The sequence below is a fragment of the Camelus dromedarius genome, chromosome 14 (genome assembly GCF_036321535.1).
Source record: "Camelus dromedarius isolate mCamDro1 chromosome 14, mCamDro1.pat, whole genome shotgun sequence".
Taxonomy (NCBI): Eukaryota; Metazoa; Chordata; class Mammalia; order Artiodactyla; family Camelidae; genus Camelus; species Camelus dromedarius.
The window spans coordinates 53,448,507-53,476,027 of NC_087449.1; the positions used below are offsets into that span (position 1 = coordinate 53,448,507).

A 27,521-nucleotide genomic window follows, 5' to 3' on the forward strand; every position below is an offset into this window, starting at 1 on the left:
CCCTGCAGACCTCAAGCATGTGGCCTCTTCCAGAACACGTGGGGAAGGGACTTCTCTCTCCTCTTTATGGGGTGGGTGAAGCACAGGGCATAGGGTCCCTGTAAAAGAATAAGGCTCCAATCTCAGCTCTGCTTCTCAACTGCCCACATGGCCTGGGGAGGTCCTGCCCATGTGTGGGCTTCAGTTCCTGATTGTAAGCAAAGAGGGTGGGATGGAGGACAGTTATGGGCTCTTCCAGCACTGACATTCTAGAATTCCACTTTAAAGACATATTGAAAATCAAGATCTTTGTTCAGGGCAGAGGAGTGGACCACACATATTTTACCAAACCAGGCTGGGCTGGTGTGGGAGGCCGCTGACTGTGTGATAGAGACCCAGAGAGCCAAAGTCCAGTGTACATGGGGAAGTCGACCACCAGGTGGCTTGGCCTCCAGAACAGATCACCTGCAAAGCGGATCATTGGGCTGCAGGGGCTCCAGCCTTGCTCGCTGATCCGAGGCTGCCGCTGCTCTCAGGAGGTTCTCACAGGAAGCTAGGCTGGTTGCCACCCTTTTGATGAGCTGACTTGAGTCACTGATGGCCACTCTGGGCTAGGTGCTAGGCTGAGCACTGGAGCTACAGGTGACTTAGACCCAGGCCCCGGCCTCTCAGAGCTCCCAGGCTAGTGAAGGCAGTCTCCAACCCTCCTACCCTCCTCCAGGCCCAGCTCGAACATTCCCCTCTTCTAGGACCCCTCCCTGGCTTCCAGCTGACTTCCAATGTCCCCCTGGTGTGGTACAAACCTAGCCCACACCCAGGAGCTTCCCAGGGCACCATGACCCACAATCCCTGGACTGTGAAGATGTCAAGACAGGCCCTGGCAGCCCAACCCCACTCTGGGGCTCAGCAAGTGCAGTCAGAACTGTTGCCTGGCAACAAGGACTTGTGACCCAGCCTGCATCTGTCCTGACTGGAAGCAAAGCCACTAGCCTGACTCAGCCAGCATCCAGGTGCTGGGCACTTGGCTAAGGTTACCCTGTGCTGGGCTCAGAAGCTCCTAAGTAAGCAAGAACACTGTGTTGTTCAAATGTTCCAAGTGATCTGCAGAGAGGCAGGGCCACTTTGGGACAGTGGAGAACACATGGGCTCTGAATCCCAGGCCTGCCTCTTACCAGCTGTGGGAGGCTGGCAGGTCACATAAGCTCGGTGGGCCTCAGTGTCACTGTCTCTAAAATGGGCTAATACTGCCTACTAGCATAGTCACTGTGCAGCAGCTTAAACTAGCTAATGGATTCAGATGCTGCTAGTGTCCCAGAGATATGCTCCCCTCCTTCCAGGCCCCTCTGAGGCTGGCATTCACCATCACAACACGAGTCTGCTCCTATTGGAAGCCTTCCTCTTCTGTGGGACACCAAACCTCATTCTGGGCCTTACCCCTGCCTCCTACCCACCACAGCCTGGCAGTGCCTGCAGCGGACAAGACAGCCCCAATGTGATGAGATGTGCCCTGTCAAGTCCTAACCTAGACGTGTGCAGAGGAGCAGCCCCAATGCACCAACTAGAATTGGGAAGGATCTGTTTGGACCAGTCTGTGAAGACGGCCCCTGTGCTAGGTACCTAGCCTGGCCTAGGCTCTGCCGCTCCCATCTGTGCCAAGCAGAGGCTCCCCAGAGCAGGGCATGGCCAGCGGCTTGGGTCTGCCCTTCACTCCAGAGTGGATGGTGCTGTAGAAATACACAAGCTCTGCCAACAGGCAGACTGGGGTTCAAATCCTAGGTCCACTCTTTACTGGCTGTGAGATTTTGGTCAATTCACTTATCCTCTCTGACCCTCAATTGTCCCATCTGGAAAATGGGACTAGGAACACCCACCTCTTGGCACAGTTGTTAGGAGTAACATCTCTGATGTTAGGTGTAAAGGACTAACAGGGCCTGGCATGTAAGCCCTGGAGAAAAGCTCACCCCTGATAACAGAGGCCACCTGGGTGATCTGTGCACAGGGAGTGGTAGAGGGAGGAAGGCTGGGTGAAGACCAGACCCTACATCAGCACCAAGGGCACGGAATCCACCCAGATGCCCTATCCAGGCTTGTCAGCAAGCGCTTGGAGAGATTTAATTGGGACAGTCTCTCCTCCTGGGAGAGAAGACCCCAACATCCACCCAGGGAAGCTGAAGGTCACATCAAATCTGAAAGGCGACTTTGTTCTCTGCGGCTTCATCCGTTATGCATGAAAGAGCAGATGGCGGATGCTCAAGATTCATAATTCGAGACATCCGGAGACTAAAGGCATTGGCCAAATTTAAACCGAAAGATGAACTTGTTGGGTGTCTTTTCAGATTATGGGAGAAGAAGAAAGGAGAGAATTTCTTAGTCATCTACCAACCGCTTGGATCCCTTCACAGACAGTCTGCCCGACGGCCAACATCAGAGGGCTCCGCCCTGGTTCGGGATACTTTTATCACTGTTTGAAAGGGACAAAGAGATAAATGTCTGAGGAGACCCCCCACTGGAGCCTGAAGAGAGCGGCCTTTCTGTGCAACTTGACAGGAGGCCATGGGCAGCACAACCCCAGACGTGGCTCCTGGGGGACCAGGACATGGCGGAGTCGAGGGTCACAGAGATCTAGGTCTGGGCTGTGGCTCTGCCACGTACTAGAAGCACGGACTGGAACCTTGGTGCCTATAGCAGTAAAGGGAGCTCGTACCAACTGGGCTCAATGGGACCTCTGTGATGAGATGAAGCTGAGAGCCCAGCACAGGCCCTGGCACAGAGTAAGAGCTCAGTTAACAGTAGCCACCATTATTATTAATTTTATTTTGACTCCCTTAAATGTATTTGGTCCAAAGTGCCTTTTCCTCTGAGGTTACCCTTGAGCCATCTAAGCACATCCACCAACAATATGATAATTGTCACTTGAGTCTCACAAAACCCAAGAAGGCAGAAAGGGTAGAGACTGTTGTGCCCCTTTCCCAGATGGGCAAACTAAGGCTCAAGAGAAGTGGCTGATCCAGTGTCATAGCCCCCAAGGGGCAGAGTCAAGTCACTAGGACATACTTTCCACCATCTCCCAACCCAGTCCCCAGCCAACCCAAGCCACACATCCTGGAGTGGTCAGGGTGTCAGGACTGCTGTCCCCAGCACTGAGCCCCAGGCCTGGTTTGGTTCGGCATGAAGTCTATCAAGTGAATATTTCGTGGACCCACTTGAGAATGTGATGGAAACAATAGACACCTTCCCTAAGAAAAATGTACATGTGGCCCACACACATATAGTACATTTCAGAGGGTCACAGATCCTGGTTAGAAGGCCCTGCCCTAAGTTTTCAGAGACCTCTTCATTGCTACCCAGAGATGACCTCATCACACACTCCATCTGCTGAGTGAGAAGGAAGCCCACTGACTTCAGCCAGGGGACCAGAGACCACTATCGCCCACATCCGGGCCTGTGGTCACTGCTGCTCCAACCACCCCAGGGCAGGCACTGCCCGAGGCTGCACTCCTACACAGCCACCAGGCCGCTCCATCCAAGTGCTCTTTGTATTTCAAAAAGAGAACATTTATTATTTATTTGTTTCCTCATTAGAACTTCCTTAATAACAACACAAAGTAAAGCACAACAAAACTTATCAGCAGATGCACTGGGAGCACACTGACCATTATCAGTCACAGACCAGATGAAGGCCACAGTGTGACTCACACAAACACAGCATGGCCTTTCTCAGGGCTCCTGGACCCTCGTGCCAAGCGCAGCGTGTTTCAGGTTCAACCTTTGCTGCCTCATGACAAACACAGGGGCTGACACCAAGGAGGTCTGGGGTGGGGAGCAGGGGTGCAGGAGCTGGGCCAGGGAAAGGAAGCTACTCCCCTATTCTGATAAAGACAATCCCACCCCACCCCTCACCCAGGCACTCTGCCTCTGTTCTGATTCAGACGCTTGGACAAGTAGATTCTAAGAAACAGTATGCTTCCTGGGCTGATGAGACCTGCTCCAACATCATCAGGGACATAAGCTCAGTAAAGCCAGGCCTGGTAGGCACCGGAAGATGGAGAAGGTGCTGGTGGCTTTGTTGGGAGCCCTGGGGTAGTGAAGGGGGAGGAAGGAAGGAGACTCTGAAGACAGGCTGCTGCTGGTACATCCCCGACCCAGAGTCTGAGCATCAGGAAGGAACAGTGTGATGCTTACGAAGTTTGGTTTTGTTTCACCCTCTGAATTAGCAGACTTCAAACACTTCCATCTTCACAGAAATCAACAGCGAGACAGCAGGGCATACAGGCTCATGCCAGTTCTGTGTGTAAAGGCACCAGATGGTTTGTTATGAAACACATTTTGGTCAGAAAATAGCTGGGGCTTTTTGGTTCTTGGGAGGACAACAAAGCTAGGAAAAAAGGAAGTGTGAGTGGTGAAAGGTGTGGGTGAGAAGGCAGCTTTGGCATCAGATCTGGGTTCTACTCTTGACTCTACCCCTTCCACACTTGTGGTCTCAGTTTCCTCATCTATAAAATGGCAATAACAACTTCTTAAACAAATCCAGTTGTTAGGTTTCACGCATTATCTCGGGAATAATGGGGAGGTGGGGCTCAGACAGGACAGAAGCTTGGGGAAACCTCGTCTGCATGGAAGGAGAAGGGAGGAGCTCTACCAGACAGCAGTCACACAGATGACCCCCACTGTCACAGGCAGGCTCTGGGAGTCTGTGGGCAGCCAGTTACACTGGTTCCAAGCACTGATGGGGACTTGCCAGGGGGACTTTGGGCCCCTTCTTGTGGAAGAAGGGCAGAAAGAAAGTTCTACGCAATGCAGCACCATGGAGGAGCCTGGGGGCCACACCTGCTGTGTGTGCTTTAAAGTGCCAGCCACGTGTTGTCTTTGGTCAGGGGCTGCCCTTCTGTCTCTGAGCCCCCAGGGTCAGGGGCTCAAGCCTGGGCCCGCTTGGGCCCCCACAGAAGGCAAGCTTGAGGATGCAGTCCTCTCCCGAGGCTGCGGTGCCCTCCTGTGTTCAGAAGATGACAGAAATGAATGATCCCACTACTTTCAGTAAGGAGCAGGGGCGCCTCCAGGGAAACCTGGGTCCTTAGAGAAAAGGGACAAGAAATGCTTTGGTTACCATCCCGACACCCACAGCAGAGCAGAGCTTGCTCGAGAGGGCAGAAAGCTGGCTATAACACTGTGCTTGTGCTGATGCAAAACCAGCTTCGGAGTTGAACCAGGAGTCACTGAATAAATATTCAAGGCATCTTTCAGTTCTCAGAGGAAGAACAGGGTTAAAAAAAGAAAAACCTCTCCTTTCTTCTGCTTGACTGGCTGCCACTTTGATCTGCAGGCTGACAGCACTGTCGAATGGAAGAATGTGGCTAGGGGTCCTGTAGCTGGCCCCTGCCCCCGACGTGGGTGGCTTTGGTCTGTCATGTGTCCTGCCAGTCCCAGGCCCTCAGAAGTTGAAGTGGTCATCCGGCTCGGCGCCACTGCTATCAGGCTTGTCCCAGTCGACAGGCGAGAGGCACTGGGCGTAATGAATGTCCTGTGGTGTCAGTCCGGTGTCCAGGACCTGAGGGTTCGTCCGAGACTGGGCCAGCCTGGAAGGCAGAGCTGTGTGAGCTGGGGGCTGAGGCGCCAGTCCAGCATGGCCAGTGCCAGGGTCAGAAGTGAGAGGGCATGGGTGGGAAAGTAGCTGGACACAGGGCCAAAGAAGAAAGTCCCACATGTCAGGAGAGGTGGAGCCTCTAACCAGAGAGCCAAGCCTCGAGGGTGAAAAAGCTCAGAAAACTGTGGGGCAGGTAGTGGCATTCACGCCATCCATGGCTCCATGAGGAAATGCCCAGGAAAGAGAAAGGGCAGTGCTGCAAGGACAGCGAGAGGCATGCGTGGGAGGGAGTCTGGGACAACCATGGAAGACTACTGGCTTTAAGTACATTCAACATACTGCTCTTCAAAAAGTAAATTCAAAAACAGGCACAACTAAATGTCCAAAGAATAGGGGAGAGGTAAGTAAATTATGGCCCATGTCCTTAAAAGAACATAAGGCAGTCAATGAATGAGGTGTTTACAGTTTCTACCATCCTGGAGAAATGCTCCTGATATGTTGGTGTTAATGAAAATCAGGATCCCCAAATACAAATATGAGAAGCTGATCAATGCAAAAAAATGTCTATGTATAGAATTAGCATGAATTAAGCCCCAAAGTCTGGGCTGTGGGATTATGGAATGGTGTTATTTCCTGTTTAATGCTTTTAATGCTGACTTTCGGAGTTGTTAATTAAGGGCATGTGATACTTGAGTAATCTGGAAAAAGCAAATGGAAGATTTCCTTCAAATAAGGGGGTTGAAATCAGCCAGGGAAGCAGGAAAGATGGTAAAAAGAATCATGAAGGGCCACACACGCTTGTTTCCACCAGCTCTGGCAGGATGAGGTGGAGAGGGCTGTAGTGGGTTGCTGAGGGTCCCAAGGAAGAAAGGGAGGCCTGACTGATCAGGGCCCAGCGCTTGGAAGCCTGAGCTGCCCGACCCTCTCCTTAGCCATAGCCTTCTCAGTGGTGCATCCCCAAGCTGAAGGTAGCCACAGACAGAGATGGCCCCCTGGGAAAATGGGGAAATGCCACCACCCTCAGGCTAGACCAAGTATCTCCCAACGGGCCTCACATCCCTCCTCTGTGTAACGCCCCATGGGCTCAATTAAACATTGTCTCCTCCCTGCCCCTTTCCATAAACGCAAAACCTCTGGAGGGAACAAAGCCTCCAAAAAAGCCCATTTTTGAAGGTGACACCAGGTGTAGGAAGAGGAAGCAACCTGAGCTGCAGTGTGTTCAGTTCAGCTCAAACTGTGGTATAGCAGCCACTAAAAATAGATCAACAGCAAGAACTTTCTAGCAGACCTGGCCAGACAGGAGCTCCCGCCCCTGGAAATATTCAAGTTGAGATTTTTGCTCTGGAGAAGGTTAGTTCATGTTCTCAAACATGGCAAAGGGCCCTGGAGACCAGCCCCCTAGTGCCAAGCCTCCTTCCCCAGCACAAGGAGCCCAGCTAATTTTACCTTGAAAATGCTTCATCCAGGCCATCATCCAGCTCCTTGGGGAAAACAAAGCAGGAGATATGAACCCTCAGTGGGGGAGCCCATGCTCACAGCAGGGGTCTGTCCCAGGCCTAGGTAAGTAAGCTACAGGGACTCAGGACACAAGCTTCGGAGTCTGGTGGGCGCCTGGAGGAACAGGCATAGGCAGGCCTCCCGCCTGGCTACTGCCACCAGCATTTCAGCGCAGGGACCCAAGCCTGGGATGTGGGACAGGAGAAAGGGCACCTGGGTTTCTAGACACTGGGGGTTCTCTGCCATGACTCAGCGACACCTTAGGCAAGTCACTGCTCCTCTTTGATTCAGCTTTTCCTTCCATAAAATGAGGGGCATGGACCAGATGATCTCTATGGCTTTCAAATTCCAAGAGGGAGAGGATGAGAAGGTTTTCTCGCTTTCACCCACTTCCAAAAGCCGAGCCAAAATTCTAAGCTCATGAGGGCTAGGAGATGGCAGGAATCCCACAGCCTAGATGGGAAAACAATGGGCAAGGCTCCTTCCACAGCCTCCTGAGAGGACGGGCAGGTAGCAAGGGTGGTTCCCAGCCAAAGAGAACAGGCTCACGATGCCCGCCTGGGGGACACTGGGTGACCCCCAGTAGGCAGTGGGATTTGACAGTTTTTCAAGCTCCTTAACATTCCAGGTTTTTTTAAATTAAAGAGACATGACAAGTAACATGTCATTCTGCAATGGATCCTAGACCAGAAAAGGACACTGGAGGGACAAGTTGAGAAATATGAATCAAGGTCTGTAGATTATATAACAGTGTGTATTGTATCAATGTTAATGATTTTGGTCTTTGTAACATAGGTATGTAAGATGTTAACAACTGGAGAATCTGTAATGTAAGGGAACAGTAGCTCTTCGTATTGTTTTTGTAAAATTTTTGTATGTCTAAAATTATTTCTAAATGAAAAATTTTTTAATAATAAAAAATCAGGTTCTTCTGGGAGATTCTGCAGGCAGAGGTCATCATCCTCATTGAACGAATGAAAAAGCTGAGGCAGAGAGAGGTCAGGGCACTTGCCCGGAGTCAGAGCGAGTCAAGGGCCAGGCTGACTGCCCAAGCCTCAGGCTCCTCATTCATGGCCGAGGGGGAGGGGTGTCAGCAGCAAACTGCCCGCACCGGGAACAAGAGGGCCTTTGGCTGGTCCTGTGGTGGGCAGAGCTGTGGATGCTCAGGCCAAGAGGCTGAGCATTGTGAGGAGACAGCTGTGCTGGGAACCAAGCCTGTTGGGGACGCAGCCCTAGGTTCAAAGGGGACATTGTTCATGTCCTACCCTGGGCCCGGTTGCTGTTAGCTGGGGGCTGGGCCTGGCCTTCCCAGAGGCCTGCAAGTCATGGGTGCCAGGGCCTGCACCCTGGAGCCACCTTAGGTCTCATCCAGGGATCAGGCCGAGGCTCGCTGGATCCTTGGGAAGGTCCCCAGGCCACACGAGCACTCACCCAAACAACGCTGCTGCTGTTTAAGGCTTGAGGCCGCTGTGCCTCGTCCATGTTAGTGGTGTTAGCGCTGACCGTGGACAGTGGGGCCTTGGCCATCTCTTCCAAGTCCAGCAGGTTCCCAGTAGCGACCACTATGAGGGGTCAGGCATGTCAAGGGGAGAGGAGGCTCCTGTGTCCAGCCCCATCTCTTGGCCCCACCATGGAGCCTCCTGGGCTGCCCTGGTCCTGACTCCCTCTGTGGGCATAGCCTTTGTAGGCCTATCACCCAGAACACCCAGAGCCCCACCCTGGCACCTCCCAAAGTAGCTGGACAATTGTCTACAGGGTGGGAACCTCTCTCCCACTCATGGTTTAGGCTGGCATTCATATTCACAACAGGTATTAAGTGTTCTAAGAGATCACACAACAGGATGTAAAGTGTATACGAAGAGATGTACACGCAGGTTTATATGTCATAGGGACAGGTCTGGAAAAACACACACCAAAACGAGTAATTTTTCCCCTTTACCTACATTTGCTAGTTTATCTACAATGAACATGTATTATTTACTTAACAACAAAACAAATATAAAAAAACCAGGAGTTTACCCCAGCCCAGGAGGGAGGGGGCCCTCTGGATGAAGGGCAGGCCCCCTGCCATGCAGATGAATCCAGCCCCTCCCCCTACCCAAGACTCACGGCTCTTCAGTGAAGGGGCACTGTCTTGGCAGCCCCCACCTAGGACGTCTCCTCTGTCTTGGCTGGCTTTCTCCCTCTTCTCCTTCTCTGTGGGACCAAGGCACAGTGTGTTGGAGCTCTCGACCCCAGCACTCCATCCATAGCCATCACTGGGCAGGGGGTAGGCTGTGGCCAATCTCAGGGGGCAAGTGTTAGGGCTCCAGGAGGGAGGAAAAAATCTTTGCATATTTCACTTAATCCTCACAAGGACCCTGACAGAAGGAGACAACTGTTCCCATTTCTTCAGATGGGAAAACTGAGACTTAGAAGTGAATGGACCTGTTCAAAACCATAAAGCAGGCAGGTGACGAAGCTGACAGTCCAGCCCTGACTCCAGGGCCCTTATCATCCTCCCCACCGCCACTGCTCTGCTAGTCTCCTTCAATGCCCCCTCTATACCCCACCCACCCACTACATCCACAAACCAGGCTCACCTTCCTTGGATACCTGCCAAAGCTCAAAGGCGACTTTGAAGGCCTGGGCTACTGTGAGGGTGACAGCTTGGGCCTGAAAAACAGGAAGTGGGGTTGGGAGGAGGGGTATAGCGTTAGGCAGGTAACAGCAAGTCTCAACTGGAGGCCCCAGGACTCCAGGCCAGGCCCACCTTGGCTCCATCCCAGGCTCCGGAATGCCTGATGAGAGGAGGCCCCTCCCAGGTCACCAAAGCAGCCCAGATGTAATGAGACCACACCCTCCCCAGGCAGTTGGGGCCCCATCTTCACCACCTGCAGCCCAGCCCAGGTTCCCATGGGTATTCTAACCCCCACCTTTGCAATGGCTGTTCACCCCCACTTTTTCCCTTCCCCTTTGGGCTTCTCTAAATGCCATTAACTGTGAGGCTTACTTCCTTGAGAAGGCCTCCCTAATTACCTGAGAACTTCACACAGTAACTCAGCCTTGAGAATTAGAGAACAGAAAAGCCAGAGTTAGAAAGGGCCCCGCCACTGCTGGAATGAGCCACAGATGAAGGACAAAGGTTAGAAGCTGGTAAGTACTATGCTGGGTCAGAGGGGCTTATAACTGGATACCAGAGAGAGAGAAAGAGGCTTCTACATTTCCTGGAAGGAGCAAGATGTCAATGAGTGTCCAGGGCAGAAGACCAAAACCATACAGTGCAACAACCCACCTGTAAAAAAGGGCCACACCTTGGCCCTTAACTCCAGGGGACTCCCATCCACCCCTTCTCCCGCTGCCGACCTCTCTGCAGCAGCATGCACCTGGAAGTGTTACCAGCTCACAAGCCTGTGTCACCCGACCTGAGTGCTCCCTAAAGGCAAGCGTGGGTCTGAACACTCCTGATTCTTAGAGCAGCCAAAGCCCTCCAGAGGTACCAGCAACGCTGGCTGAACTGCATGTGCCCGGGAGCAGGTCTCCTGAGGCCTCACACTCCAGCCAGGATCTACCCTTAGCCCACCTTCATCTCAGCCCCTTCCTCTCTGATTCCAGTTCAGGGTTAATCAGCTCAGCTTCTGGGAGTGGAAGTCCCAGAGCTCGCAGCTGTAGCTGGAAGTGACATGTCGCTTCCTTCCAAAAGCCCGTCCTGGGGAAGAAAGCACCAGACTCTTTCAAGTGCACAAGTTCAGGCCTAACCAGCCTCAGCCCCACTCCCTTCCCCTCCAACAGACAACTCAATTTAATTGAAAAATGAATCTGTGGCTACTGCCTTTAAAACTCTTTTTTTTTTTTTAAATTTAAAACCCCTAAACAAGCTGACTGATCCACGCCAATTAAACTTCACGATGTATAAAATCTCATTTGAATGTCTCCGTCATTTACATTTTTCATGCAAGTACAGGCGCTTTATGGAAAAACTTAAATATGGTAATTAAGTATGAAACTCTTCACAGCTGTTTACAATTTAAGCTGTCACGTCTGAATCAAGTTTAATAGACCCAGTTACCATTGAGAATTGCCCATGAACTAAAAATATGGGCTAATTACCAGCCAGCGTCAGATCACTATACACCCAAGCAAGGGTTGGTCACCCAATGTGGCAGGGAGATGGGAACACCATTATTTGTGCCTCCAGGAAATCTAGGGGCACAAGCCTGATACTGCTTTTGCATAAATCTGCTTATTCATTTGCATACGTCCCCGCCCTTTCACCCTGAAGTTCAGAGCTGCAAGTTAAACCAAATATAACTCAAGATGCGGATACGTGCAAGTGGCTGCAAGCCCAGGCTGGGCAGCCACTGGGAGCGGGGTGAGCCCTGTCTTCCCGGTGACGGCAGGAATCTGGGCACCAGCATTAGACAAAAGGACTGCTCAAGCCTGTCCATGGAAAAGCCTTCCCTGATTCCACAGGCCAGGTACCTGTCCCTCCTCTGAGTGCCTCTGGCCTGTGGGTCTGTCTTATTAATCTGACCCTTGCCCAGTTTTTGATGTCCTTGTCTTGTTCTGGGTAACCAGGCTGTTAGCTTCTCACAGGGGCCAGATATACCTTAGGGCTGCAGACCTGGGCCAGGAGCCCAGGATCCAGGATCCTAGCCAGGTACTCAAACCAAGTCAGGCCAGGTGCCCTGCACTGCCCTATTGTCCAGAAGCATATATCCTTGTACAAAAGGATTACCTGAGGAATGCCACTGACCCCGTGAGAACAGTTCTGCCCCACCCTACCCCAGGCAGAATTAGGAGGTATCACTTTGCTTATTATCGGCCCACCTGCACTGCAACCCTGGGCTCCCCATCGATGCTCGCAATGGCAACTTCACTTCAGATCCCAGAGACTGACGCGTTGGCTGAGGCCTCCATGGTGGGCAGATGGAAATATTTCGTTGTAGAGAACCTTATTCTGGCCGTGCTCAAAAGAAGCCACCAGGGAAAGGAGGCCTGCTGGTTGTGCTGCCTGAGTTGAGCTTAACTGGTGGCCAACCCAGAAGAGGACCCCTTTCCCCTCCACCCTGGGTGCGTCATAGGCCTCTTGCTCATTCTGGCAGCCCATGGAGGAAGGGTGGGGATGTGGAGACTCTGGGCCCCTGGCCAAAAGGAAGGTGATGTCAACATCCAAATTCAAGGCTCCCCTGAGGCTGACTCTACCTAGCTACTCACCCAGCCTCCAGTGACATCTGAATTCTCAAACCCCAATCAAACCACTTAATTTTGCACCTCTGTGTCTTTGCACAAGCCGATTCCTGTGCTCGAGGGCACCCACCCTCTCACCACTCTGTCCCCTGTTTCTCAGTCTGGCAAACTCCTACTTATTACTGATCCTTCAAAGCCCAGTTCAAAACGTCACCTTCTCTGTTAAGCCTTTCTGACCTCCAGCACGACTTAGCAGCCTCCACCCTAGAACAAGCCCCTGTGTTCCAGTTACTGAATCCGGGCTCTTTTCTCCCATTGCTTCCTTCCTATCTTCATGGCTAATCCCTTGGGTCCCCAGTGCCTGACACAGGGCTTAGCCTGTGACAGGCAGCAGCAAACATCTGTGGAGGTGTCTGCCAGCAGGTGGGATACATTACCTGAGGCACCCATTTCACCTTCCATCTCCTGCTCAGAAATGTCCACTCCGCCCTGAGAGTCTTGGGATCTCCAACATGACCAGACCACAAGGCCATAACACACTGGCAGCTTGGGCTTGGCTGAGGCCTTGGGAGCCACAAGGACACCCTCTGGCTTGGTAGTCTATTTACACCACCCTGGGCTGGGCTCTCTCTGAGAAGCCTCCCCAGGGATCCCTGAAGGGGAAAGGCTGGAGAAGGATAAGCCACGATCTAGGCAGTCAGCCCTGACACAGATGAGAACAGGCCAAGCAAAGCAAAGAGTCTGGGCCTCAGTGTCCAGCAGAAGCCCTTCCCTCTGCCTGATGGCTCTGCTGTCAGCACCAAGCAGTGGCTGGCTGTTTTCCTCAGTATCTGACCACTTGATCTGGGGCAGGCTGGTTTCGTTCAAGCCTGTCTGAGGTCCTCTGACCTGAGGCCAGGCCTCCCTTAGCCACTGGGCCAGAATCTGCTTTCTTTTACCCCCGACCTCCCCATCCCAGAAGTCTCTGCATCTTAGGAGCCCTCATATCTGCAGCAATGGCCATGGGCCAGTGGCCCCTTCCCAGTGCCTGCTCTGGTCAGTGGGGAGGAAGAGACAAACAATGGGGACATAATGAGCTTGTTCTGTGGGAACAAGGCCGTCATGGGAGAAGCCACTGCAGCAAAGGAACCTGGGGAATCACGAGGCCCTGGGTGAGTGTCTGGCGACACTGAGTCTGCAGGAAAGAAACGAGGTGCACAAAAGAAACTGGAACCTTTCAGAACAATCCTGAAGGTCACTGAGGGGACCTCATTTTGCTGAGGGGCACGCAGCCCAGAGAAGGACAGGATCTTATCCACAGTCACACAGGCTCAGGCCCCTGGTTTGTCTCCTATAGTGCTCCTTTCCAGAGACCTATGGTGGGCTGAATCGTGCCCCTGCCCCAAGGTATCCACATTCTAATCCCTGGAACCTGTGAATGTTACCTTGCATGACAAAGGGGGACTCTGCAGATGTGATTAAGTTAAGGATTTTGAGATGGGGGATTATCCTGGATTACCCAGAGGGCCCAATCACAAGGGGCCTTATGAGAGGCAGGAGGGTGAGTCAGAAATAGCAATGTGATGACAGAAGTAGAGAGGGAGGTGGGAAGACGCTACACTTCTGGCTCTGAAGTTGGAGAAGGGGGCTCTGAGAGGAAGCAGGAAGCCTCGGGAAGGCATTTGAAGACTGTGATGTCCTGGATGTATCCGTGAAGGGCAGGGTAGTGGGGAAAGGATCTTGTCTTGTCTCCTTGGCTATAAGGACCATAGGGGACAGGGACTGGGGCTCTGGGCTTTGTACACAGAGGTTAACAGAGGCCAATCCTAAATCAATAAATGTCAGGAATCTCCTCACAGGGCGGATGCTCAGACTTCGGGAAGAAAAGCTTCAGTGCCAAAGTCTGACTCACTCCAGCTGCTTGCCATGAAGTTCAAGAATGCGCAGAGACCACCGAGGTCCCACTCGTCCCAGCTAGATGTGGTCAGGGTGGCTTGGAAATGGGGCAAGGGGCTCCTGGCTCCTCACGAGTCATGCAGGGAGAGGAAGAAACATAGGTTTAGAACCTCACTCTGCCTGACTGGCTACATCATCTTCAGCAAGACAGCTGACCTCTGTGAGGCTGTTTCTGCATTAAAAATACAAAAATAATGAAGATAGTAAAAGCTCCCACCTCGCAGAGCTGTTCTGAGGACTAAGTGAGATGATACCTTAAAGATGATCCCTGAAACAGGCAAAGAGTAGGTACCAAATATGGCCATTTCCCTCTCTGCTCTAGCCAAACCAGGTCCCCTGAAGGCTCTCGCCTTCGCCTTTCACCATCAAATCACATTATAGAGAGGAAGGGGCCCAGGATGTTCACTCACTGAAAACATGCGCTTGTCACTGCCCACAGGCCAGGCTGGCCAGCTCACCCTGACAGGTTGCCCACTTGACTGCAGCCCTACTCAGTGCCCTCAGCCCTCAGCACCACTTGGGGTCAGAGATTTCAGATTTTCTTTAATTGATGTCACCTTTGGGCTTGCCTCCCTTCTCCCCCGACAGGGCCCCCAAGGGCAGCCAAGGCGAGCCTACAGCCTGCCCGAACCCCAGCCCCTCCATACTGACCATCTTCCGCTTGCTGCAGAGGAAGGCATGGCATTCAAGATTCTCATTGTGCTGGCTCTGCGCGATGTATGCAAACACTTTGTCATGCATCTTGTCTGCCGTGCAGTAGGAGATTCTGAAAGACAAGTGGTAAGTGTCACCAGACTCTGTCACAGGGGCCTGACCACATCCAGAATGCCCTTTAGAGCATCTCCCCTGAGTTCCGGGGAGCCTGCCATCCCAGTCCACGAGGGCAGGACTCTGGGCCTGGCATCCAGGCCATCTATGCGGGGGGACCAGGCCAGGCAGGAAGGAGTCGGGGCAAGGAATGGAGGAAGGGCACTTCCCTCCTCTATTGAGCCACATCTCAAAATAGCAGTAGCCATTTAGGCACACCAGGCAACATTCTAGATATCACCTCACTGAATTCTCAGAGTTGTCCTCTGAAATGGGTTCTATTACTCCCCTCACTCCTCAGGTGAGAAAACTGAGGCTGTCTCAGACCACCAACCTAGATTCCAGAGGCCATAAACACTATGCTGCCTCTTGAGGGTTTGGGTTGACCAGCTGGAAGGAGAAGCAGGACACTGCCCTGCCCTGCAAGGCCCTTCACCTGACCCCCTCTTCCCCTACCCTATCTGTCCCTGCTCTGATCACACCCCTACCCGGAGGTCAAATGAGTTCCAGGCCCATCTCTCCCAGGGTGACTAAGACTGCTGACAAGTTCTCCTGGAGCTATGGCCGGGGTAGAGGAGCTGAGGGTAGGGCGGGGGTCTGGGAGGGAGACACAGCAGCTCCCTTCCCTTGAAACACCTGTTCCCCCTTGTCTGATCCCTCCATGCTGTCTCCAGTCATCCTGGGAATCCCAATCAGGAAAGAAGTGGCAGAGTTCAGCAGACTCCCTCACCTCATGTGGCCCCAGCTTCAGTCTCAGGCATCAACAGAGGGATGAGTACCATGTAAAACCCCAATGTGGGCAGAGGGAGGGGACACCAGGTTCCCACCTGCCTCTTCTCCATCCCAGGGGATCCAGCCTCCTGTTCTAAATGTCCTGGGTTCTTGGTATCAGTCAGCTAGATCCTGCTTTCTTTAAGCCCCAGCAAGGTGCCACCTCCCCTGAGAGGCTTTCCCAGATTTCCCCAGGCAGGCCCCTCCTTCTCTGCCCTCCTGGGAAACACTTATACTCCCTTCTATTTCCTCCTCTCCATTCCGCCTTGACTGGAAGCTCCTTGAGGGCAGGGGCTGGATCTGACTCCTTACCTGGCCCAGACCTCAGCAGAGCAGGTGTTTGCAAAGTGTTGGTTAAAGGAGGCAGGTAGAATCAGGAAGGTAAGAGGAAGACACCAGATCTGGAAACTCTTAACATCACGCCCCCACCCCCAACTTAGTACTGTCTTGTGCTCTAGCCTGCTTAGCCTTCTGCTTGTAGACAAAGTCAGAGGGTGGAGGGATGCCTGCTAGATTGGGGCCTGCTGGACAGAACTCTGGCCTCAGTGTTCTGGTCCCAGATCAGCCATAACCTCACCATGAGACCTAGGGCAATTCCCTCTCTAGGCCTGAACTTCCCTGTCTGGAAGATGGACCTGAGCTGTCTCTTCCAGCTCTGAAATCATACAACTGACCAGCCAAGAGAGAGGTGGGTATAGCATGAGGCTCCAAGGGCTGGGCTCTGCCTCCCTGCAAAGAGCCCCCACCCCTTACAGAGATCATCTACACTCTTGGCCTCAGACTCTGCCTGAGGCCTCCCCGGACGCCTGGCCAGATGTCCAGAGCTGAGCTGCTGCATTCCTAGCAAAAAAGGCAGTGACTGTGCAGCTCTCTGCTCCAAGCCTGACTCAGCAGCATGCGTTGGGGGTGGGGGTGGGGCGGGGTGGGGGTGGTTCCCAGACCCGCTGCAACTAGTGATAAGGGCAGCAGCAGATGCCATTTAGCCAAGCACTCATTGTGACCCAGGATCTGTTTCCACCTACAAGTACAGATGAGGGGACTGAGGCCCCAAGGTCACCCAGACAGGAAGTGGTAGAGCCTGGATTCAGAAAGGGACTCCATCCACTGCCCTGAGTGGCAGAATGAGTATGGGCAATGCTGAGCATACCTGTAAATGGACACGTTCTCAATGAGCTGCTTGGTGATGTTGTCAGTCAGGATGATCCCCCGTGGTGACACCTTGAGAGTCACCTTCTGTAGTTTCTTCCCGCTGGCCTTGGCCTTGGGACAGACACGGGTCAGAGGAGCCTGCCTGCCTCACTTGGGACCCACCCTCGTGGGCTACACCTAGCTGCTCTAAGCCCCAGACTCAGGCCCACGTGAGGCCTCAGCTTAGGTGACTGGTAGACACGGTGGGGAAGACAATTCAGCCAACACCCTCTTCCGTAAGAACCAGGGACAAGTGCTGCTCACTGAGTACCTGCTGTCTGCCAAGCACTGGGCCTTGAGTCACCCTCACAGGAGGCAAGGCTTCGCCTTAGGAGGAAACAGACTTGGGAGGTTAAGAGACTTGCCCAAGGACACATAGCTAGGAGGGATCTCACACTTTGGGCTGAATGTGCTATCACAACCCAGCAGGATAGGGACTCTCCGCTCGACCCACTGTACCTGCCAGGGCCTGACCTAAGGGGGCCAAGGCTCATAGGGCCTATGCTCATTTAGTGCTGGGGAGCAAATCCAGTCTTGGAGGGCTAATCTGTCCCTCAGGCCACAGGGACAGGTGACAGATTGGGTGACAGCAGTCTCCCCACTACCCGCCCCTGGCACTAAGGTACGAACCCTAGGCAGGCGGCCTGAGCTGGGGGAGGGGAGGCTGGGAGAGGCCAGGGCCACACAGCTGGAGAGGAGGACACAACCCTGACCCCGCCAGACCAATGGCTCCCCTCTAGAGTCTCTAAGCTGGATGCAGAGGGATGCATGGGCAGGGAGAGCTCCGACACATTCAGTCAGGGTAACATGCGGGGATGGGTGCCACCCCAGGGAGAAGCTAGCCCTCGCCTCATGATCCCACCCGGACCGGCTCACCGTGGCCACGATCCTCTTGACTGCGGCGGCCGACAGCTCCTCGCCCTTGGGCTGCTCCACCAGTGTCATGCCCAGGTACTTGAGGCTGAAGAGCATGCCCTCGAGCAGCGTCTCCCGGGTGTCTGTCCAGTTCTCAGGCAGCTCTGGGCAGAGGAGGATGGGCTCTCAGACCCTGCTGGGCAGGACCCAACCACAGCCACAGCTCTCAGCCTCCAATCCCTAGGAAGACCCAGCAAGGGTTCCCCGCCTCTATTATTTTTATCTTTTAATAAAGGGCTAACATTTTCCAGTACGTACCAGCACCACGGTAAGAAGCTTTACATAAAATATTCTCATCAATCCTCATGACAACCTATGAGGTAAACACTTTTATCATATCCATTTACAGACAAAGACACAGAGGCCCAAGGAAATCACATGACCAAGTCCACAGAGTCAGCAAGTACAACAGCCAAGATTTGAAGCCATATTTTCAAGTTCAAAGCCCAAACTCTTAACTTCAGTGCTAACACTTGCTGAGGGCAAACCATACTACTTTCTGAGTGAAAATTCAACGCAATCCTGTGTCATTTGTGTTACTCCCACTTTCCAGATGAGGAAACTGAGGCTCAGCAAGGTGAAGTCATTAGCAAAGGCCACATATGACGAATAAAGGCCTGGAGTCAGAATTCAAAACTGGGTGGTTCCCATGGCCCCAGCCTGTTCTGCTTTCCTCCATTTGCACATCCACAGAGACCAAGAGGTAGGGAGGAGGGGACCAGCAGTGAGACAGCAGCCCAAGGACAGTGGGGGTGGGGTAAGGCTCAGTGGGGAAAGGAGGAGGTGATTGCTCAAATGACATCATATGAAGGCCACCTGATTCTGGCAGACCTGCACAAATCCCAGCTCTGGACACGAATCTCACACAGCAGGGCACAAGGAAAGGATCCTCTGGAATCTCTGACTGTGACTGAGATCAGGAAGTTTGGGAAATGAGGGGATGAGCCTGGCTTACTGGGTGGGAAGGAGACCAGGAGGGAGAGTCAGAAAGAGGCCCCTGCACCACCCATGTGGGAGAGGGCCCTGAGCAGGCGGAGGGGCAGGAGGGGAAGTGTGGTCTTCTTCAGTGGTTTTAACCACCCGTAGGGTTCCTCCCCAGAGGCTGGGAAACAATGAAGGCAGAATGGAAGGCAGGTCTCCAGGGATCCTTCCAAGCCCCCTCAGAGGACAAATGAACATCCCACACCCTGCCAGTTAGGGCCCTTGGCCTGTCCCTCGTCATCCTCTCTCAGATGCTGCACTAGGAGGAATTATGAATGTACCCATTTTGCAGATGAGGAAAATGTTCTTCAGCCTCATCCACAATTTTGATAGAGCAGGATCCAGACAGGAATCAGCTTCCAGGGACCACAGAGATGGCCAGGGCCAGCTTCCCCAGACCACTTCCTGGGAGGAGAGCTGGGAGAAATCCTGTGCCCTCTGTCCCTCCATGCCTCTTCCTGCCCCTCACCCCCAGCTCTGATGGAAGAGCCATAGGAAGAAAGTTTAGGACTGGGGATTGGTGGTTCCAGGGCAACTGAGGCCCTGGCAGGGCTGTGGGCTCCTCCTAGAAGGTGCAGCCTGGTTCCGGGTTCCTGACCTGTTGGGAGGGAAAACCTGGGCCCAGGTGGCCCTGTCTGGGCTGGCGCTGCCCCTCCTAGCAACTATCCGAGAGCCCCAGTGGCTCTGTTTCCTTCTCTACCAGCCAAAAGGACCCTTGTACACCCACATCTCTCTGCATTTGACTTAAGCAAGCCACTATCCCTCTCTGAGGCTGTTTCCTCATCTGAAAAAGAATGCATGTTTGTTTGCAGGGGGGTGGGGGGAAGAAGAGGTCATATAAGAACTCACAGATGTACCCAGACCCCCCAGATTGAGATTCAGGAAAGCAGGAACCTGTTAACCCATCATCCAGAGCCTAGCATACAGCTGGCACTCCATATGTGCTGAGTGAAGGAATGACCCAGACAACCCCAAGGCTCCTTTCAGGCTTGCAACACTTCCAGCCCCATCCTCAGTTCTGGCCCCTGGCCCACTGTCCCAAAAGTCCATTTCATTTGATCCTCCAAAGAGAATCAGAAAGTCCCCGAGGTGTCCCAGTCCTGGATTTGGTGATGGGAGCCCCAGAGCAACTCAGACATGGGCCTTGCTCTCAAAGGAACCAAGACTATCACCACCATCAGGCCAAAACAGAGCTATCAAGTAACATATACAACAATGACAAAAAAGCAGCAGCTCTTACTATTACCTTGAACACTCACAGCTACCTTGCAAGCTGGAATTCTTCCCCATTTCACAGATGAGCAAACTGAGGCTCAAAGGACAAGTAATTTGTCAAGTTAGTTGTCTACTTGACTCTAAAGCCCAAGTTCCTAACCATTAGGCAAGACTGTCTTCCCAGGAGGCAAACTACCCTCATTTTAGCAAAAGGTCAGAGAGAAGTTCCTAGAGCCAGGTATTCTGCCCACCCCTCAACACCAAGTCCTAATTTCTGAGGCATCCCCTCTGTAGGTAGATGCCCAGACCACCTCGAGATCCATCTAAGCAACGATAGCAAACTACGTGCTGCCATGCCTGTCACCTGTGTCCTTGGCAGACATTGCTAATCAATTCCAGCTCTATTCTGTCTGATTTATAGGCTTTGAACTGTTTCTAAACACAAGGCTCCAGGCAAGCAATACCAATCGATTAGAGGTGGCCTTGTTCATCTCATTATCCATCCCTGCCCCATGGCAAACATCCTTCCTCCCCCCAATTTCATGTCCCCTCTCTCTCATTTCCACCAGCTCAGCCCTTTCCTGGCCCCTCTCCAAAGCCACTTCCGCTCCCTCCATTCCAAAGGGCCAAAGCTTGTCAAGGTCACAGATGACCTCTTTGCTGTCAAAACATTTCCCAGTCCTCCCTGACCTCTGAAATGCTTGGCATTTTTCTGCACTCCTCCTTCCCTGGCCTGACCCTTCTCCTCTCCTATGGCCTCCTGGAAGAAGGCCCCGGTAGACTGGTTATCACTCATCAGCCTCAGAGACCCTCTGCCCAAACCCCTTTCCTGAAGGAGGGAGCTTGTATAAGGTCACACAGCAAGTCAGAGGGACCTCAGCTCTCAATCCACTACAGGTAATTCCCACAATGACTGTTGGGAGTCACAGGTTCCCTAGTGTCCTCTCTCACACGACATCTCTGCAAGCACGCATACCCACATGCACAACAGAGGTCCCAATCACGCAGAGCTTCTTTCCTTGATGTAACATTTACTTTCCCACTTCTGCGCCTTGCTCAAGTAGCTCCCTCTACCAGAAATGCCCTTCCCATTGCTTGATCAAAACACCTCACATCCAGCCTCTTCCAGGCAGTAGAGCCTAGTGGTCAAGAACAAGGGCCTTAATCCTTGCATCCCAGTTCTGACACTGAGTGATCTTGAGCAAGATAATTACCTTCCCTGAGCCTCAGTTGTCTCTTCTATAAAATGGGAGAAACAAAAGTCCCCAGTTCACAGGGCTGTTTTGATCCTTTGATGAGATAATAAAATAAGATAATGAGATACTAAAATACACAGGGCCCTGCTCATGGTTATGTCTCCTGGGGCCTGGTCTCTCCCGCCAGGGGGTTCCCTTGCCTCTCCTGACCGTGGATTTCCCTCTCTTCCTCCTGTAGCCACATTACCACTACCAAGCAGCTGCCTGATGTGTGCTTTCCTCTTGAAGGACTTCTGTTCCTGTCTATTTCCCCCAGGAGCTGGTATGGAGAAGGTGCGCTCCTGCCCAGTGTTGCTGTTCTGCCTCATTCTACTTCTCCTTGCCTCCCATCACGCTGCCCTCCAAGGCCCAGGTTCCCAAGATCCTCCTTCCCCTCTAGGGAACCCTGCTTCCGCTCCTGTACTTCTGGACATGAATCACCTCTTCAGTGAGGTGTAAGGTCTCGCATGCTCCACGTTCTCCCCGGAAGAAACCAGCAACTAGTAGCACTCGATCAGGTTCACTACCACGCCCGCCCTGTGCACCACCCAGCCGCCTCAGATAGCCACACGCTCCTTCCCAGGGGGAGCCCAGGGCTTCAGGAAGAGCTCCCAGAGGCCCGAGGCAAATACAGGCCTAAGTCCACAGCCCTGTTCCGGTCCTGGTTATTTTTGGCCTTGTGGTGGGTAATGACTATGCTATTTTAACTTTGTGATTTTACAGATGACCTGCTGTCAGAGTTAGCTAGGGAGGGATGGACCATATGCCCAGTTTAACTCACGGCTGCAAACATGAGTTCTTTCCTCATTAGGGGCCCCCTGCCCAGGAGTCAGAGCTGGGCAGGGTGCCCTCATGCTCCTTCTGCTGCCCTGGGAGACTCAGCCTGGCTGGTGTCTGGAACATCAGAGCTGTAGCCAAACCCATGAGCCAGGGAGCAACCTCCAACCGGTGCCCTGGCCTCCAGCCTCCTCCTGGGTGAAAGATGACCTCATAAGCCAGAGTGACATCTCAGAAGGGGACTCAAGCTCTGCCAGAGTGCAGCTGCTTCTCTAGGCCACAGTCTCCTTATCTGACAGATGGGCTCAGTCCCTCAGGATTGTCATCAGAAAAAAGGTTCCCCATGCGAAAAGTGCTGGGCAAATTTCAGAAGGTAAGATTATCAAAAGAAAATAATTAAAAAATGATAACAGCAGCAGCTACCATTTCCTAAGTTCCTACTTACACTGTAAGAGAAAAACATGCTGTCAAGGTCAAAATGATGAGGTCAGGAGATGGGCTGTGAGGTTCACAGTCAATCTACCTCCCTGGTCCTCAGTTTCCTCACTTGAAAATGGGGACAGTAACAGTAGCCACCCCATGGGACTGTTGTGAGGAAGAAATAAATATACATGAGATGGTATGAGAACCGTGCCTGGTAGATACCAAGTATGAGTGAAGTGTCATTACCAAGGGTCAAGTGCAAAGAGCTTTAATGTGTACACAGTCATTTGCAGTCTTTTATGAGAAGAGTCAAGGATATATTAAGATTCCCATTTCACAGATGAAGAAGCTCAGAGGAGTCTGGCCCTGGCTCAAAATTGACAATGCTGGGCCTTGAATCCCACAGTTGTGCTCATTACCCTCTTGCAGCCCGCTATGCCCCTTTCCATGCAAGGCGAGCCAGGCTCAGGACCACCCAGGAGAAGTGGGCATCCTTCCCTGCAGGGCCGCCAGAAAGGAGCGTCTGGCTCACTTTCGTTGGGAAGTGGATAACTGGACTTCTTCAAGCCACATACCCCTCCCGCAGCCGCCAGACCTGTGAGAAGCAGAGTCCCAGCCTCCAGTTAAATGTCCCTTGCACTTGCTGTTCTCTCTGGCTGGAATGCTGTTCCCAGATTCCTCCCTCTTTGTATTCACATGTGTGTTCCTTGTCACCTGCTCCGAGAGGCCTTCCCTGAGTCCCTGCACTGACATTCTCAGTGCCCCACCTTTATCTTCTTGGAGGGTACTATTTCCACATGTGCCACCTAACACACCACACTCAGGCTGCAGAGAAGCCAGTGCCTATGCAGACTAGGGCAGTAAGAGCTCCTGTTCCCGGCAGCCCTGCACCCACCACTGACAGGAAGTGGCCCTCAAACGGAGTAACTGAAGAGCACAGTCTACACTGCCTCCAGAGCTCCCCACAGGGTGGCGCTCCAGTCACCGAGTGGAAACTGGCTTTATCTTGTCCACTCTTTAGACTCCCTTCTCACTTCTCCTAACGGTATTTCCTGGGACCTCTTCCCAAATAAATGACTTGCACTCAGATTCCTGTCTCAGCATCTTCTTCTTGAAGAACCCAAAGCCACCACCCTATCTAGGGAAGCTGTCCCATTATTTTCTCATTGCTTTATCTTTTTTTCTTAGCGTCATCACTACCCACACCCCACACTCACACCACTCATCTGCACCCGGTCATTCTGTCTACCTCCTCCGCCAGATGGTAAGTGCTATCTGAAGAAAGACCTACTCATTCACCAGACTCCCCAACACCTCTATGAGAGCTCAATAAATACTATGTCTTGGGAGTTTATTTATATCTTTCACTGGAAACATTCTAAATAAGTATGAGTAGATCCTCCATCCCCTGCCTACCACCACGAACTAGCTTTACTGAAACCTGCAACTCAGATTTCCTTAACAGTTCTCAATGAGTTCTCTGACAACCCACTGAGGAGCCTGAGGGTCACAGGGACTCCTCTTAGAAATAAGGGTACTGAGGGGCCAGGGGGAGCCACCCTTCCAGGCAGCTGGAAAAAAGGAAAATCCCTGGCCAAGGACTGACAAAATATTTATGGTTCCTGAAGAGATGGGGAGAAAGCCATGTGTGGAAGAGGAAGAGAGGCCTCCTCGGAAGTCAGGACTAACTGGGAGACAGGGTGCCACGAGGTTCAGTGCAAAGAAGCCTGTCTACTGCTGGCTTTGCTCTGTGACTTCAGGCAAGCTGCCTCTCTTCTCTGGGCTTCAGTTTCCCCACAAATGAAACAATGATCATGCCAATCCCAGCTAAGGACCCTGAAGGGTGAGGAGCAAGTCACAGCCAATAGCAGGTGTCCAGTCTAATCCTAACTCCACTGGCTTCAGTTTGGTCCCAAACTCAACCACAGGGCTCAGAGTTTGAGGGCCAGGTCCAAGGTCTGGCTGGGATATACCACCCCAGGCCAGGCTGCCGCAGCACTCCCACCCCAGACACACCCCACAGCTTCTCTCTGCTTGTGGCCACTGCTTTCCTCACTGGCTACCAGCCCTGCCCCAGTCACTCTGAGGCCAGAGTCCACGGGGCAACAATTTAGACCCCTGGGCTAGGGATTTGGAGCGAGCTCTTGGAAGCTCTGTGTTGGGGCCAGTGACTCCACTTCCCTGAGACTCAGGTTCCTTTATCTGTACAATGAGTCTGCTAAGAATCCCTGCTCTGTCACCACACAGGAGCAAATGAGATAATGGAAGCAAAAACACTGTAAAAGGTAGAGTGACAAAAGCAGCAGTTACCATTTATTGAACTCTTTCTCAAAGCCAGGCAAGCAAAACATGATTTCATTTAACCTCCCTCCCGCAAAAAAAAATGAGGTGGGTATTACAGTTATTGGCAATTTACAGATGAGAAAATTGACTTAATAATGAGGGACAGGTGGTGATTCCCCCAGATCATCCTGGGTGTAGAAGACTCCAGGATGGCACTCTGGGCTTACTAGGGGTCTGTGTAGGAGGAGGGGGGCTCTCCACTTCTTTCCTCTGAAGATGTAGACAGCTTCGGAGCCCCCAAAACTTGTCCCACCACATTAAGAGTCTCCTCAAAGGTTCACATGACAGTTGAGGGGAGAGGAGCGGGGGAGAAGGAAACCACCAATTAGGTGCCAGAAGAAAGCATTACTGTCAATAATCTTCTCAACACCCCTGCCAGGCTAGAATTTTTATCCCAATTATGCTGATGAGGAAACTGAGGATCAGAAAGGAAGAGTGACTTGTCCAAGACCAGAGCAGGCACGAGGAACTCTTTTCTACCACCCAAGGTGGCTACCTCTTCCCCTTCCCAATATTAAGTGAGGCTTCTAAGATTCCTTCCCTTGCCCAGGCCCCAACCCTCTCCCTTATCGCTGGAGAAAACTGTAGGGTTTCCCCACTGGAACAGGCCATCATTCTCAGAAGTCCTGGTTAAATCCCACAAATATTTCAAGGAGTTATTCTGGGAGTCAATAAGTGTGGGAGATGGTGCATCCCTGGCCTGGTCCAGCCTTAATGATCTCTGACCCCACCCCCACCAGCAGGCACCAGCTGTGGTTCCCAATGCCAGGCTTGTCTTGGTTTAGGAGGCAGCTACAGCTGGAACAGCAGAGTGGGGCAAGAGGAGGGGCAGGGCCGGCTCCCTAAGCCCAGACACGCTGGCACTCCTGGGCCTAAGGAACTCGGGCTCCCCTGGTGGAGCCTTGGAAGGCAAAGAGGGAAGTGTGCGACTGTACTGACAGTGGTTTCCTGGTACTGGGAGAAGCCAGGGTCCAGGCGGTTGGTATAGGGGTGGGGTGGAAGTGCGCAGGAGTCCTGGCTTTGGTTCCCTACCTATCAGGAAGGCTTGTGTGACCCCAGGTAAGCCACTCCAGTTTCTCCTTGTGAAGAAGGAGGGACTTGGGCTGGGTTTTTCAGGCCTCAGGGGATGGTGCCAGCTGAGAGCTCCCTAAGAGTAACTGGAGACTCGGGGAGAGGTAGGGGAGCCGGATGAGGCCCCTCCCAGGATACCAGCCGCCCCGGCGAGAGGTAGCAACAGAGTCTGCCATTCGCCTGGGCACCCAGGGACTTCAGAAGCCCAAGGGGGAAGATGCGAGAAAAAACAGGTTTAAAAAATAGCCAGGATGCCAGCCTCACCACCTGGACCTATCTAGAGGAGAGGACAACAGGGTCTAGATGGCCTGGTGTGTGGTACCTCTTGAGACCCCAGGCTGAGCCTCGCCCCCGACTACAAGGAGGTACCTGCGAATCCCGGCTCAAGCCTGAGTCGGTATCTGGGCGCCCAGGAGTCAAAAGATGACCTCGTGGGTTGGACTGGGGGAAGGGGACAAGTGGGGTCCCGCTGGCCGCTGACCTGGGGCTAGGGTGCAGGGGTTCGGGAAGAGGGCATTTCCCCAAGCCCCTACCCTACTCCCCCTCCCCCAGGTACCGACGCTGAGCTCCTGCTTCCCCTAGCTGTCCAAAGCAGGGAGATGCTGGGGTCACGCAGGTCTCTTCCTGTGACCTGCAATCCCCTCTGACTGCAGCCCGCACCTGGGGACCCTGAGCTCCAGTCTCTTCCTCAAGCTTCTGCCCCTCCTCCCCAGCCGCACAGCGCTGGGGCGGGAGTGGGAGCACAACGTGACCCCGGACCACCCCCAACCCCACAAGGCCGTGCCAGGTCGCGCGGGGCCGCAGGTCAGGCCCCGTCTCTCCCCTCGTAGCCCGCAGGAGGCCGGTCCGCGCGCCCCGACCCCCTCCCGGCCCCGGCGGACGCGCACACACTCACTCCGGTGCCGGCCGCCGCCCCCCCAGCTCTGCTTGGCGAGGCTGGGGCTCCGGATCAGCGCCCGACCAGCAGACTTGAGCGCGTCCATGGCCGCTCCGCCCGACGCCGCCGCCGCCGCCAAAACTCCGTCAGGGAAAACTTTCCGCCGGGGCCAGGCGGCGCGCGGGCTCCACGCTCCTCCCCTCCCCGCGCGAGCCCCACGCCGACGTCCGACGGGGCGTGGCGAGGACAGGACAGGCCCCGCCCCGGCCCCGCCCCCTCTTCCCTGCCCCGCCCCGCCCCGCTCGGACTCTGCCTTAGCTCCTCAAGGCTATCCAGACAAAAGAGCGCCCTTAAGGCAGGAAGCCCAAAGCCCTAGACGCCCCCTCTTTTCCTCCCTCTCCCCAATCCCCCTATTCCCCACCAGGTAGGAGCCTGAGGGTCCGAGAGCCGCCGCCTCCGCCGCCTGAGGCAGGGGATTAGGATTTCTAGACACCTGAAAGTTACTTGGAGACCATTTGACAGACGAGGAGACTGAGGACTGGAAATAAGGGGCTTGTTCAAGAGGAGGGTGGTGCCCACGGCAGTGGAAGGCATGGAAGGAGAGATGGTGGTGGTAGAACTTTGCTGGGAATGGGGCAGGAGTATAACGTTTGCCTTAGCAAGACCCACTGGGCACTTTACTCACCCAACAGACCCAGCCTCCTCCCTAGCACAACCTGGGCACACTGGGCTGCCCCCTGTCCACCCTACTCCCCAA

The 27,521-nt window shown here is 53.4% G+C and overlaps 1 protein-coding gene across 2 annotated transcripts; it reads right to left on the reverse strand.

Annotated features, from left to right (window-relative positions):
• Positions 1 to 3,529: 3,529 nt before the first annotated feature.
• Positions 3,530 to 26,965, reverse strand: LDLRAP1 (low density lipoprotein receptor adaptor protein 1). 2 transcript variants are annotated; one of them, XM_031464391.2, is made up of 9 exons: positions 26,783 to 26,965; positions 17,804 to 17,946; positions 16,887 to 16,999; positions 14,813 to 14,927; positions 9,640 to 9,712; positions 9,167 to 9,253; positions 8,489 to 8,619; positions 7,007 to 7,038; positions 3,530 to 5,552 (listed from the first exon to the last, which is right to left on the reverse strand). In XM_031464391.2, exons 1-9 carry the CDS (start codon positions 26,868 to 26,870, stop codon positions 5,408 to 5,410), a joined length of 927 nt encoding a protein of 308 aa, XP_031320251.1. In that variant the 5' UTR covers positions 26,871 to 26,965; the 3' UTR covers positions 3,530 to 5,407. The 2 variants fall into 2 exon arrangements, with proteins under 2 accessions (XP_031320251.1, XP_031320250.1); XM_031464390.2 differs by having other exon boundaries at positions 7,007 to 7,041; positions 26,783 to 26,964.
• Positions 26,966 to 27,521: the final 556 nt, after the last annotated feature.

Excerpts from the sequence above, each read along its gene's own strand:
- LDLRAP1 (XM_031464390.2), bottom strand. The coding sequence starts at position 26,870 with ATGGACGCGCTCAAGTCTGCTGGTCGGGCGCTGATCCGGAGCCCCAGC. Across the intron at positions 17,947-26,782 it reads GGGCGGCGGCCGGCACCGGA|AGCTGCCTGAGAACTGGACA; the intron begins GTGAGTGTGTGC and ends TCCTCTGCCCAG. Across the intron at positions 17,000-17,803 it reads TCAAGAGGATCGTGGCCACG|GCCAAGGCCAGCGGGAAGAA; the intron begins GTGAGCCGGTCC and ends GTCTGTCCCAAG.